This window comes from Manis pentadactyla, chromosome 14 (assembly GCF_030020395.1).
Source record: "Manis pentadactyla isolate mManPen7 chromosome 14, mManPen7.hap1, whole genome shotgun sequence".
Lineage (NCBI taxonomy): Eukaryota > Metazoa > Chordata > Mammalia > Pholidota > Manidae > Manis > Manis pentadactyla.
The window spans coordinates 21,715,951-21,731,293 of NC_080032.1; the positions used below are offsets into that span (position 1 = coordinate 21,715,951).

Here is a 15,343-nt window from a genome sequence, read left to right on the forward strand (position 1 = left end):
TTGTGCTTTGGGTAGTGCTTTATGAGTAGATGCAGTTAAGCATTTCATTTCATTGAGCTTGTGTGTATATAACTTCATTGATGTTAATTAATTAGTTAAAAATTTGAAGTTTTTGGACTGGGTCATTTAAAAGATGAACAAAACATCTCTGCATCCAAGTTACCCAGTGTGGTAGGGAAGGCAGTGTAAACTGGTAGCACTGAGGAAGAAGTGAGTGACTGTTTTGGGTGGGTGGTGAAGAAAAAAACTTTTTAAAAGGGTTGAGATGGATCTTGAATGATAAACAGTTTTTAGTGAGGCCATGGAAATGAAGAGGAAGTTACAGGTAGGGGGAAGTTTGTGCTAAAGCACAGATATGCTGTAAACACAGTGTGTGTAGAAAAATTTGGTTCCAGGGGTATGATGGAAGATTTAGAGGAGGTACTTAACTGAAAACAGGGAGACAGATTTGGAAGCCCTTGCAGAGGAGAAATGAAGTGAGCTTGAAATAAATACTAATGAGAATTTTTTTAGTAGAAAATTTCAGCATACATAAAAATAGAATTGTGTAATGAGCATTGACTGACTGCATATATATCACTCAGCTTCAGCAGGTATCAGTAAGTGGCTCTTCTTGTTTCACCTATACTCTCTTCTTCCCTGTTATCATTTGTCTTTTGAAGGGGATTAAAGTTGTTTTGAGGCCCCAGGAAAGATTAATGACCATTGGTTAAACCACTGGGAAAGATACACTGGAGCTCGCTCTAAGGAGCATTCTTAGAGGGCATGAATGCTTGGGAAGGTAGGTAGTGCCTGTTACTGGAGAAGCTCAAGGAGAGGACTAGAATCGGATTGTTCAGTATGGTGGCTGTTATCCACATATGACTATTTAAATTTACAATTAAGTTAATTAAAATGAAAAATAGTTGAAAGTTTCTCAGTCACACTAGCCATATTTCAAGTGCTCAGCTGCAACATGTGCCTAATGGTTACCATATTGGGCAGCAGGGATAGAGAACTTTTTTAAAATCATCATTAATGCAGAAAGTTCTGTTGGACACCACTGGACTTGAGTCCCTAGATTCCTTCTTATCTGAGTTGTGGGGGGCTTTTGGTGTGTCTAGGTCATATCTAATTGTGCATGGCTTTGTGGCCAAGTCGCATATCCCCTCTTCTAAGTAAAATTTCACATGAAGAGATTAAAAAAAAAAAAAGCAGTTTTAGTGTGTGCTGGGAAATAATTGTATTAGCTAACATTAAGCATTAAGTTAATAATGTGCCAGGCATTGTCCTTAAGCCAAGTTGCTATAGGAGTGTCATTTAATTTTCACAGGCATACGAGGTTGTTTTTTTTTTTGAAAAGGTACTGTTTTTATCACTTTTTCATAGAAGTTGACAGTGAGACACAAAGTTATAAGTCATAAGGTTAAGGTTACAGAGCTAGAAAGTGGTAGGTCTAGAATTTGGACCCAGGCAGTTTGTAGAGAATTGAAATTAGTTCCTGTGGTATGGTAGTTGTTTTGAAACATTGATTCTAAATGATTATATGACTGGATCAATCTGGCACTTGTTCTGTGTGAATTTACAGTTATCATCCCACCTGTTTGCTTAAAAAAAAAAGAACTAGCTTTACTATGTTTGGGTTGTCATGGCCGCTCCCTACCACCACCTTGTTTGACTCATCTTCTTTTCAGTGAGGAAATAGTTATTCAGTAAGTATTAGTTATAGAATTTCCCTTTCTAATAAAAAACCTGAAATGGGAAGAACAAAGTGACTCATCTAAATTTAATCATAAGAGTTGGAGTTAGGTTTCTGGTTTTAAGTTAATTGTCCTTTCTCTTGACAGCTGTAGTTTTTTGGTACTATAAGAAGAAATTGAATTAGTCAGTACTTGTCACGATTCACATAAACTATACTATATATTTTATTTATCCAGCAATTTAAAGTACCTACTGTATACTAGGCTCTGTTCTTAAGCACAGTGATGAATGAGACAAGTGTTTGCTCTCATGGATATTCTGGGGGTGGGGAGTAGACAGAGACAGAAAATAGATGAGTACATAATAAAATTTCAGATATTAAGTACTATGATGTACTAAATAATACTGAAATACTAAAACGGTGATACAATAGTGGTTGGGGAGCTATTTTTGTTGGGGTGGCCAGGGCAAGCCTTTCTGAGGAGGTGACATTTGAGATGTAAATAATCAAAAGCAGTTGTCCATGTGAATCTCTGGGGGACGAACATTTATTACAACTTCAGTGGAAGGGGGTTGGAGCTACATAGTATTTTTACTACGCCAAAGAATATTAGTCACATCTCCACAACTAGTCTGGTTCTATGAAGTGCTCTCAAAATCTAGATCAATGAAATACTTTGATTGTATAATCCATTACCCAGCCTGTTGAAATAATTGTGGAAACTGGTGAATGATATATATATAGGTACAGTGTTGAAAAGTGGTGATGAATGAGCAGAATGGTGAAAAAATGAAGTAAAAAGTTCTATAATTTTATGATGGCATGCCAGTAGAAATCTCATGGCTTTGTTTAGTTTTTACCAGAATTTTGAAACCATAAAGGAAGGGAATTCTTAGATTATTCAATATGTTTCAGTTATTAAGATGTTGCTGTTGGGTTGTTGGCATGTATTTTTTTTTTTAATTTTGGTATCATTAATCTACAATGAAGAAGTTTGCATGTATTTTCACTTGTTGATTCAAGTGGTAAATGAAACAGATAAATACATATGAAAATATGCATTTTTAACTTTCTGTCCTAGACCTAACCTCTGAAGTGTAAGCTGTCTGAGGTCAAGTCTTTGTTCATCTTGCTTATTCAAATATTTGTTAAATTAAGGTTTAAAAAAACTATAATTTTTGAGTACTTCCTCTTTGTCAGACTTTTTAAATTTTACAACTTTAATAAAGTATAATTGACATACAATAAATTCCACATTTTAAAGTACATAACAAATTTTGACCAAATGAATGTGTGTATCTTTTGTATATTATATTTGATCCTCAGCCCTGTGACCTCTCTTATTATTTCCATTTTATAGATAAGCAAATAAGGGGCCAGAGAAGCTCAGTAACCCTTCTGGGGTCACAGTAAGTGGATGAGCCTGGATTTCAAACAGTTGTCTTAAAAGCAATAAAGAGGAGCCCTTTGGGTTTTAGTATGCCCTGTTTTTAAGCACCGTGTTGGAGGTGTACTGCTTTGGGTTTCCTTGGGGTGGGAATGTCTGAGATCTCTGTAATTTATTCAGAGTCATCCTCATATTCATTTCTTTTGTTGTTGGTGTATTGATGTGGTCCTTTGCAATAAAAAAGTTTTTAGTTTTTATCAAGTCCCAGTCGTCTTTTTTCTTTTCCTTTATCTGTTTTTTTAGTGTCATATCTAAAAATCCATTGCCATATCCAAGGTCTTTGAAGACATACTATTTTTTTCCCCTTAGAGTTTTATAGTTTTATTTTCTATATTTAGGTCTTTGATCCATTTTGAGTGATTTTTTATATATAATATAAGGCAGGTGTCCAACTACATCTACATGTGGCTGTCCAGTTGTCCCAGCACTATTTGTTGAAAAGACTATGCTTTCCTCATTAAATTGTTCTGACACTCTCCTCAAAAATCAATTTACCATAAATGTAAGAGTTTATTTCTGAACTACCAAAGCTATTTCATTGATCTATTTATCTTTCTTTATGCCAACTCTTGATTACTATAGCCTTCCTGGATTATTTTGAAGCAGTTTCTGGTATCAAGTCATTTCTTCTCTAAATATTTCAGTATAAATCTCTAAGAGAACGGATGTTTCAAACATACCATTATCATGTGTGAAAAAATTAACATTAATTCCCTAGTACTACTTAAAGTCCATTCTGGTCAAATTTTTCCAGTTGTCTTTTGAAAAAAGAATCAGCTTTCCTAACATGTAATTTATATTGAATTCACCAATTTTAAGTGTACAACATAATGAGTTTTAACATCAGATTTATTTAGTTATATTTAACATACCATAAAATTCAAACTTCTTTAGGTATGTTTTAGGGGTTTCTTTGGATCTGCCTTTAGTTTGGGGATCAGCAGGTTTTTTGAGGTATAATTTACATACAGTACTCTGATCCTATTTAGTGTGCAGTTCTTTGAGTTTTGACAAATATAGTCATAATCACTACCACAGTTAAGATACTAAAGTTCCCTCTCCCTTCATCCTTAGTCCCTATAATTTATCTGACGTTTTTATCTAGGTTTGCCTTTCTAGAATGTCCTATAACTGAACTCATGGGTTATTGAGCTTTTTGTGTCCAGCTTCTTTCACTTAGCACAATGCTTTTGAAATTCATCCCTGTATATGTAGCATGTATCAGTAACTTTGTAACTTACTACTGTTAATTCCATTGTTAAGGGTGTATTATCACAGTTCATATTCATGCATTAGGTTATTGACTATTATGAATGAGCCAGCTCTGAACATTCACATTCATTGTTTTTGGATAATTACTTAGGAGTGGGATTGGTAGGTTGTTATGTTTAACTTTTTTAAATACTGCCAAACTCTTCTACAAAATATACCAAATTCTATTCTCACGAGCAGTGTATGGGAGTTTCAACTATTCAGCATCCTCAGTAGCAGTTGGTATTGTTAGTCTTTAATTTTACCCAGTTAATCTTTGGTTAAATGGCTGTGCTAGCTTTTATTGGCTGTTTATCTTACTAAGTTGTGTCAGTTATCTGTATATTTTGTGTATACATCCATTATAAGACATATATTTTGTAAATATTTCCCCAACTGTGAATTAACTTTCATTTTCTTAACAGTGTCTTTAAAAGAACAGAATATTTAAAAATTAGATGAAGTCTAATCAGTTTTTTGCTTGTATGGTTCGTGTGTTTTGTCCTGTCTGAAACCTTTGTCTAACTCAGAGTCATAAAGATTTTCTTTTAAAAGTTTTTTTAAAATTTATGATTAGGTGGTCATTGATCCATTTTGAGTTAACCTTGCTAAGCTCTCTTACTTCTGGTAGCCTTTTTATAGATTCTCCTAGGATTTTCTATATAAATGATCATGTTGTCTTTTACTAAAGACAATTTCCTTCTTCCGTCCAATCTTTATGCCTTTTACTTCTTTTTCTTGCCTTACTGCACAAGCTAGAACCTCCATTTCTAGTGTCTCATCATTTTTCTTTTACAGTTCTAATCTGGATTCACATGAGGTTCACAAGTTGTTAAGATACGTTTCAAGTGTATTTTTATCTAAGGTTTACCCCTTCATCATTTTATGCTAGGAGCTTTTGATTAAATGATTAGTACAAAGTCCCTGCCTTTGCAGAACTTGCCATAGTATTGTCTTCAAATTTGCATTACCGAAATACCTTGGTTTTTCAATAAGTGGGTCAGCCTCAGTTGAATTCCACTGTAAAGCTTTAAAATCATTAAATGAGAATAAGAGCACTTTCATGACATTTCTTAATTATGTGTACTTTAAACTTTCATAGTAAGTACTTAATGCGGTCAAGAAGTTTCTTTTAGATACCGGTTCATGTAAAACAGCAATAGACTTCATTTTTTCATTGCGCTTATTGACATTGCAGCCATGTTTTTTTCAGTGCAGAGGTTGGCAAACTCTTCTTGTATTGACCCAGAGAGTAAACATTTTAAGCTTAAGGGCCATGACTTTTCTGTTCCATATTCTTGGCTTTTTTTTCCTTCTTTTTACAGCCCTTTAAGAACTTTTAAAAACCATACTTAAGCTCAGATGCCAGATGAAAACATGTTGTGGGCTGTATTTTGCTGCACCTTGGTTTAGAGAATAATTACTTTGAAAGCTTTCATTCCCATTTTTTTCTTTGCCCTGCTGTTTCTGAGCTTATTAATTCGTTAAATATTAAGTATAGATCATATGTGAGGCATAGTTTCTGTACTGATTTTGGTAGATGGTACGAGTATAGATAAGATACTGTCTGCCAATCTTGGTTGTTCAGGTTTTATTTCATCCGAGAGCTTCTGGTCAAGGCATGAATGGTTGTTAAAATCCAGGAGTTTCTTTGGCTACATAAGTATGCCTTCTGGGGCTGTTCCTGGCCTCCTAATTTTCACAAAGGCACTGGCTGCTGATCGCATTGTTTCCTCTAATAAGGGGCTGACTCCCTGGAGATGATCTAATTTTCTGATTTGCAGAAAAATACCGTGTGGTCAGGAATGGCCCTGAGTAGTGGGCATATGCCAGATTGGCCAATAGCTTTAATAAAGGCAAATTATGCTAAATTCCAGTCTAAGGAGTTAAAGAGAGCACACTGTATATGACTGGGATGGCATAATCCAAGAAGGCTTCTTGAAAAGGTGGTATTTGAGTTTCAAGGCTGGATAGGATTGAATTTTTTATTACAGAACATTCAAGACATTACGGACAATAAAGTAGATGGTAATAAATCACAGTTCCTAATTTTTAAAAATTATTTATAAATAATTTTAGGTTTATAGAGAAGAGCAGTGGTAGTACACAGCTATATCCTTCACCTATATTCTTCAAGTAACATTTCACTACATTTACTTTAATTTTCTATTGTTAAAATTAATAAACATAAATAATTTAATAAAAAGGTAAAATTATTTTATTAAACATATGAGAGACATGGTGCCCCTTAGTCCTAAATACTTCAGAATATATTTACTCATAACAAGGACATTTAATTACAGAATCACAGCATAACTATCAAAATAAGGAAACTAATATTATGCCAAACTGTTCAATCTATAGACCTTACTCAAATTTCACCACTTGTTCTTACAGAAAAAAAAGTTTTAATCCAAGAACTAATCCAGGATGTGTTACATCCAATTGTCATGACTTCTTGGTCTCCTTTAATCTTTTGTGTTTTATGATTTGACACTTTTGAAGACTGCAGGTTAGTTATTTTGTAGAATGCCCCTCAACTGGGGTTTGTCTGGTGTTTCCCCATGATTACTGTCAGATTATGTATTTGGGGCAAGAATACTATAGAAGTGATGCATGTGTTCTCACTGCATGATTTTAAGAGGTGCATGATGTACATTTGCCCATTGCTGGTACTGTTAACTTTGATCACTTGACAAGGTGGGTGTCTGCTAGGTTCCTTTACTACAAGTTTATTTTTCACTTTGTTATTAATATCTTGTGGGGAGTTACTTTGTGACTGTATAAATACATTGTTTCTATTTTTTTTTTCTATTAGATTGGGCGTTCATTGGTGATTTTTCCCTGAAACAGTTATTACTACGGTAGTTGCCAGATGGTAATGTTCTAATAGAACTTTCCTTCTTCTACATTTATTAGTTGGAATGCAGTTGTCAGGTTGATAGTGTGACAAGGAGGAAAATGAGATAAGCTCTCTAGGGAAGGGACAGGGCCCTGGGTCAGGATGACACAGATACTCCTGTGAGTAGTTCATCTTTAGTAGCCCAAGATCTGTGTAAAAGGGCACAGAGTCAGGTGGAATGCCTGTTTCTTCCTGATGGGTTGACCCTTTCTCTTTATAAAATGTCCCTCTGTCTCCAGTAACATGTTTTAAAATCTGCTTTGTCTGGTAATAGTACAGTGTGTCAGCTTTCTTGTGTATGCTGTTTGTATAATGCATCCTTTTCTGTCCTTCCACTGTAAGTCTGTCTGTCTTTGAATCTCAAGTGGCTCTTAGGGTAGAGCTTGAATTTGCTTTTTCATCCAGGTAAGCCTGTATCTACAGTGATTCTACCAATCTCTACCAATTGACCACAACCTCTACTGTTTTGAGAGCATCCTTAGGCATGAACTTGTCTACACACTGTTGCAAAATGAAGTTACCTTGGGAAGAGAGATCTAAGCTTATCTGTTTTGTTTTTGTTTTTTTATTGTGGTAAAAAATACATGACATAAAGGTTACTGTTTTAACCAATTTTAAGTACAGTGGCATCAAGTACATCCTCATTGTGCTACCATCACCTCTGTTGAGTTCAGAATATTGTCACTCCAAAAAGAAGTCCTGTATCTGTTGAGCACTTACTCCTTATTTCAACCATACTCCAGTCTCTGGCATCCACCATTCTACTTTCTGTGTATATGGATTTGACTACACCTCATATAAGTAGAATCATACAGTAGTTGTTCCTTTGTGATAGCTTATTTCACTTGGCATGTCTTCGGGGTTTATACATGTTGTAGCAGAGCTTCACTTTGTTTTTAAGGCTGAATAATGTCCCACTGGATGGATGTACTACATTGTGTTTATCCATTAACAGTGGACATATAGGGTTTTTTTCTCTTGACAATTTTAAGTAACGCTGCTATGAACATTGGTGTACAGATATCTGTTCACATCATTGCTTTCAGTTATTTTGGGTATATATTCAGAAATGGAATTGGGATGGTATCTGCTAGCATCATGTGGCAGTTCTATGTTAATATTTTGTGGAACTGCCGTACTCTTTTCCACAACAGCTGCACCTTTTACACTCCCACAAGCAGTGCACAAAGGGTTCCTTCCAGTTTTTCCAGATTTTGTCAACACTTGTTATTTTCTGGGTTTTTGTTTGTCTTTTGATAATAGCCATCATAGTGGTAGCTCGTCGTTTTGATTTGCATTTTCCTAATGACTACTGAGTGAGATTGAGCATCTTTTCATGTACTTACTGGCCAACTGTATTTGGAGAAATGTCTGTTCAATGTCTATTTGCCCATTTTGAATTGGGTTGTATTTTTTGTTGGAGTTCTTTATGTATTCTGGTTATTAACCTCTTACTGGATATGTTATATGCAAATATTTTCTCCCATCCTGTGGATTATTGTTTCACTCCCTGGTAGTGTCCTTTGTACAAAGTTTTAAATTTTGATGTCCTTTTTATCTGTTTTTTTATGTTACTTACACTTTTAAGTGTCACAGTTAAGAAGTTACTGCTAAATTCAAGGTCATGAAGATTTTCCCCTCTCTTCTAAGAGTTTTATAGTTTTAGCTTTTAAATTTAGGTCTTTGATCCATTTTGAGTTAATATTTGTATATGATATAAGGTAAGGGTTCAGCTTCATTCTTCTGCATGTGGATATTCAGTTTTTTCAGTTTCATTTGTTGAAAAGACTGCCCTTTCCCCACTGCATGATCTTTACCCCCTTGTTAAAAATCAGTTGCCCCATATATGTTAAGTTTATTTCTGGGTTCTCTCTTCCATTGGTTTTTATGTTTGTTCTTTTGCCAGAACCACAGTTTTGACTATATGCTTTTTACAGTAAGTTTTGAAGCCACACTTCGCTTTTAATTTATGTGTGTCTTTAAATTTATAATAATTTTGCTTCCCTCCACATGCCATTTACTTGTTGAAGAAACTGTATTTCTTCTGTTGAATTTTTCACTTTCTGGATTTAACTGGTTTCTAACCTCATGGTATCAGTTAATATATTCTTCTGTCCTGGGTTTCCTATAAACTGGTAGATCTATAAACTGGATTAAATCCAGGCTCTGATTGCATTATATCAGAAGGTACTTTTTTTTTCTTTTGACTTAGGGGAAATTGTAAAACAGAATGATAAAGTGAACCCCTGCACAGCTATCACCTAGCTTCAACCATTACCAATCCATGTCAGTCTTGTTGCATTTATAATCACATCTATTTATTCCCTCCTGCATTATTTCGAAGCAATATAAACTATTTTTGGAAATTTTAAAAATATTTTGGCATTTTCAGTCACACTTTAATCTCATGTTTAATAACTTTTGAAAGTTTAGAATCCTGGGGATTGTTAAATCTGGTCAATCTAGTCACGGGGAAGGCAGTATAGCACAGAGAAGACAAATAGTGATTCTTTAGCATCTTACTACACTGATGGACAGTGACTGCAATGGGGCATAGGGGCAGACTTCATAATATGGGTGAATGTAGTAACCACAACGTTGCTCATGTGAAATCTTGATAAGATTGTGTATCAATGATACCGTAATAAAAAAAAAAAGGACAGATGCTGCAGCAGCTCAAAAAGTAGCAACAAAAGCAAAGGCAATAATGGCAAAGGGACTGTTTAACAACCGTAAGGGACCAAGATATGTGGCCTTGGGCATAAAAGAGAAGGAGAGTAAAACCTGAGCACTTTGTATGAAGATTGGAATCTGGAAGATCTGAAACTTCTGTGAAAAGAGAAAAACTCCACCCACTGGATAAGGGAAACAGGAAATTTGCCTTTCTTGAGTCTAAAAAGAGAAATATAATTTCTTACAAAAATGTAAATCCAAACCTGGATTACATACAGTTATAGCTTAGAAGTTGAACTACTATGTGGCTTGGGCATCTTAAGCCATGAATTAACATAAAATCTGGTCCCAGAACACAGCAACTTGCAGAACTCCTGGCAAAGGCAATGAAAAAGCCACCCTGTAGGCATACTTCTGTAACTGAGAGCATGGAAAGTGCCCAGGTGACCGGGAGTCCCTATTTCAGAAGAACTTATAATAAAATATTACTGTGGTCATCATTAGGGCTATTCAAAATATGTTTTTCATTCCTGGCAAATGACAGTATTACAGTTCCTTTCTCCCTTTTGACTGACATGTGCCCATAAAACCTGCTTTAACCAAGTAAATGTGACCAAAAGTATTGCATTTAGGTGTAAGATTTAAGAACAGGTTCAATTTGCCATGTTTTGTTTTATTTCTATTCTTTTTTTAATTGAATTGTTGGTATACAATCTTGTATTAGTTTCAAATATACAATATAGTGGTTCCAAAAAAAATCTGATCCATCTAATCATAAGTATATTTAGGACTTTATGCTCTTGACCTTTTTTGAGATCAGTTTTTGTTACTACATGAAATATTAGGATGCTTTGTTCCAAAATACTAAAGAAAAAATAATAAAAGTAAAGCATATACTACACTGCTGATGGACAGTGATTGTAAGGGGGTATGTGGTGGGGACTTGATAATGGGAATCTAGTAACCACAATGTTGCTCATGTAATTGTATATTAATGATACCAAAAAAAAAGTAAAGCATAACCTGAATGGATCCAAAAAGTGAATTTGAGCTTTTGTCGATTTCAGGTAATGCTGCTATGATTTGCTAACATTCCCCCTTGGGTGTCAAACCACCTGTTAGATCAACAGAAATCAGTAGTTTCTACATTCTGTACTACTTTAATACCACTGTGTGTCTTTTGTTATTATCCCTGTTGAGTGATTTGTTCTATTAATTAAACTGGATTTTCAAAATAATTGCTCTTAAGACAATAACCGTATTACCAATTTAAAAAGCGTTATTTTATAAAAGGAGTTTTATTTAAATTATTTTTAATAGTTTTGTGGGGATGCCACATGAGTTTAAGGGCCTTTAATTGGTGGCATTTGTTTAAGGCTTTTAACTGTGGTGTCTCAGCAACCATTTGGATAAGATAATCCTAAGCAAATTGTAGCCATTTGATACATACAGCCTTTTGCTACAGACTGCAAATAAATAGAAAGACCCAATAAATTTAAATGATATTTGAAAAAATGTAGAAATTTGGCTAGGCTTAATTGTGAAGTTTGCTCCTGGTGATGCAATTTCAGAGAGACAGCATAACCAAGAAATGAAAAGCCTGGACTTTGGATCACCTGGTTCAAATACCAGCACTACTCATGAACTGGATGATTCTGGTCCAGATATTTAACAGCTAAGGTTCAGTTTCCTCACATGTAAAGTAAGGATGATAGATTTGACAGTGCTTTTTACTGTAGTGTCTGGTTTATAGTAAGTTCTTTAAATGTTAATTTTTTGGTCATATTCCTTAGGCTTTAGGAATTTCTCTTCCTGTGCTGTGAGGCAGAGAGTTACATAATTAGAATGTTAGGAATGGAAGCAATCTCAGGTGTGATTTGGTCCAAGACATTATTGTCTAGATACAAGAAGAAAGGTGACAGAATTGGAGCCCAAACTAGTCCTGACCTCAAGAGTTCTCAGATCAGTGCTGCTTCACTGGGAATTGGCACTATTCATACTGCTAGACATTTTGGACCTGAATTGTGCTTCCTTGTGAATGTTTTAAGTTTGTGGCTTAATTTGAGTGTTGTGATTATTTTATTAAAATGAGATTACAGTCCTTTTATTCCAGAGTAACTAGGTTTATGAGGAATATAACATTTTACTTCATTAGTGTTTATATTGTTTGATAAGGGACCTAACATTTTCCAGGGGAACAAGTCTCAGGATATGTTATGTTCTATAATTAAATTCACTTGAAAATAGAGTCCACATTACTGGAAATTACTTGATAGCTAACTTTGGTGTACCACATAGTTTGTTTCAGAGGGAAGGGTTTGGCAGGGAAAGGCACTTGTTAGGTTGATCCTGACAAAAATTATTATTTAGAAGTAAAAGGGCTTTGAACAATTTATTTTTAAATATATTTCTGCAGTTCTAGACATGGTACCTGTTTTAGAGGCAAGGGAAAAATATGGGAGGTGACTTGATGTCATTCAAATATGTCACTTAAATCAGGAATAGAATCTGTAGTTTGTTTCTGAGTAGCTTTTTGTAACAGTAATTGGTTACTTTTGAAGAAAAGATTTTTATATTTAGTATTGGTTTCTTCCAGTTGGCTCTTTTAATTTTTACTTCATTTATTTGGTTTTGATCATGTTCTCTTTATTTCCTCCTTTCTGTGTCCCCTCTTGGGGCCTCTGAGCTGGGAAAGCACAGAGAGTGCCATACTATACTTAATAATAGATGATCCCTCCTCACAGATAGCCTGTGCTTTATTTGAATGGAATTATAAGTTATTTTAAACTTGAAAATAGTTTCAGCTTGTTTAGCCCGTTGAATTTAATGAATATAATATCTAATCTTTTCAGAGGTCGAAACAGTAGTAAAGGACTGCCTCAATCTACGGTGAGTAACTTCAATGTTATTTGTTTGGAAAAATTGAGAACTAAAATGTGATTTCTAAACCATAGACCAAAAGCCAAGGCAAAAAAATATTTCCCTTCTCTTGAATTTTATATCTTGGATAACCTTATAGATAATACTGTTTGGTATAAAATTATTAGCTATATGTGTTATTTTCTTATGATGAGTCTATCTATAAAATGTAAATTTATCTATAAATAGTAAATTCATAAAGTCATTTGTTCTTTTATAAATGACCTAAAGAAAATCTAAATGAGTTTTTCCTAAAAGATAAGTAGAACACAAGAACTGAACTTTGCAGAGCTCTTTGGGTTTTTTATTTTGAATTAATATGCTGTCTTCTTCCCTTTCATTTTTCACCCTTGAGGGTTTTCTGGTTTAAATTTCAGAACTTTATCAATGAAATTAAACTGAGCACAAAGGGCAGAAGGTGTAAGTTCCACGATATGAAAGAAAGAAATGAGAAGCTGTGATTAATATTTGAGACTTTGCCTTTATTAGACAGATTTTCTTCTTTAGGATCAGGAGGACATAAATGCTGCTGTACTAGGTAATAAAGGAGTGGTGTGGTTGATTAGACCTCAGAGCACTCTCATTGATTCAGATATGCTGAGAAAAGATGGTCCAAGGGTCTTCTACAAAGCTGCCTCACACTCCACCCCATTTATTTATTATGGTATACTTAACCCTATTTAGCATACAGGTCTGTGAGTTTTGACACACACAACTGTGTAACCACAACACAATCAGGTAATAGAACAGTTCATCACCTCCAGAAATCCCTCATGCCTCTTTATAATGAACGCTCTTCCCCATTGCCCAGCATCGATGTCTTCTGTTCTGTGATTTTGTCTTCCTTCATATATGGAAATTCACTTTTGCTTTTTTTTTCATATATAGTCAAAACATTGTTAGTTGGCATGACTGATTTCACTTTTGAAAGTTTCTTGAAGGAAGCAAAAGACTGTAGTAAAGCAACTCTTCCTGTAATGCATATGTAAGGTATTATAAATCTAACTGAACATTTTATAACAAAATAAATATTAACTTTAATATATATACAAGGATAAATACTGATTGCTGATAATGTTTTTTTCTTAATTTTCCAGATTTCTTTTGATGGAATCTATGCAAATATGAGGATGGTTCATATACTTACATCAGTTGTTGTAAGTTACCAGAGTATTAGGGAGAAACTGCCTTGGGAGTGGAGTAATTTCATATGGTTAAAATGTGGATGTATGTTTCTCAAAGTAACATTTCTTACATCATATTTAATCACAGTGATTTACAAAAAAACCCCAGATTTTTAGAATTCTATACAAGCTATTGTAACTCACTATGAAAGTAGTCTTTTTAATCCTGCTTTGTACAAAATAATAGTAGTAGTTGTCTTCAGTGCATTACTTTGTCACTTAATAAAACTGGAGTCAGAAGTACTTCATTATTTAATTTATACTGCAATTTATGAGCAGGCCTTCTGAAGAATTTTGAGAATTCAATGTATTGTTAATGTTTTAAAATTTTGTATTCCTCTGTCAGTGAATACTAAATATGCTGAATGAAGCCTGATGTGCTGTTAACAGTAAAATGAAAACAGTTATCCCCCATGACCGGGCTGCCAGACTTTCTTTGATAAATCAATTGTATGTTTTCAGGGATCCAAATGTGAAGTACAAGTGAAAAACGGAGGTATATATGAAGGAGTTTTTAAAACTTACAGTCCTAAGGTAATTTTTCCTGTTTTCCTTTTTTGTTAAATGTAAAGCCCCGTGAATTATCAACTACTGTATGTTTATATGGCTTCCTGACAGTGTCTTCTAGTTTCTGATTTAGCAGTTTGTTGTTAGGAAGTGGGTGTGTTTGGTACATTTTCATGTTCAGTGCTTTACCTTTAACACTTTTAAAACCCACTTTGAATGATTTTGCTCTTCAGTTTCAAATACTGATTATTTTATAGACTGGTTTGTATAACCAGAAAGACTTCTTGCTTTGTGTGCTTAAGATATTTTGGCCCTGTCAAGCCCTGTAGAGTAGGAGAGGGATTGGATGGTTCATTGTTTTCCTTTTATTACTGTTGATGTGCTTAAGGAAGACCATGGTAGCAAGTACTGACTTTTAGAAGACGATTTTTTATTGATGGAATGGATAGTAGATAATATTTCTGAGAAAAAGATATGATTATAGGTATGATGATAAGGTTCTCCTGATAATAGATTATTTTAGCCAAAGGTTTACAAGAAATAGTACCTGGATGGACTGACGAATTCCTGTCAGATTTTATTTTATATAGCTTTTGAATACTTAACCCATGTTTCTAATTTTAGTGTGATTTGGTACTTGATGCTGCACATGAGAAAAGTACAGAATCCAGTTCAGGGCCAACACGTGAAGAAATAATGGAGAGCATTTTGTTCAAATGTTCAGACTTTGTTGTGGTACAGTTTAAAGATATGGACTCCAGTTATGCAAGAAGAGGTGA

General features: G+C 34.4%; 1 protein-coding gene across 7 annotated transcripts in view; it reads left to right on the forward strand.

The window, feature by feature from the left end:
• The window catches only part of ATXN2 (ataxin 2), a 125,958-nt gene that overhangs the window by 14,784 nt on the left and 95,831 nt on the right, over positions 1-15,343 (forward strand). For all 7 annotated transcript variants that reach the window (XM_036929422.2, XM_057491882.1, XM_057491881.1 and 4 more), the window contains exons 2-5: positions 12,807-12,843; positions 13,971-14,030; positions 14,520-14,591; positions 15,189-15,339. In XM_036929422.2, coding sequence (XP_036785317.1) covers positions 12,807-12,843; positions 13,971-14,030; positions 14,520-14,591; positions 15,189-15,339 — 320 coding nt within the window. The remainder of the gene's footprint in view (positions 1-12,806; positions 12,844-13,970; positions 14,031-14,519; positions 14,592-15,188; positions 15,340-15,343) is intronic.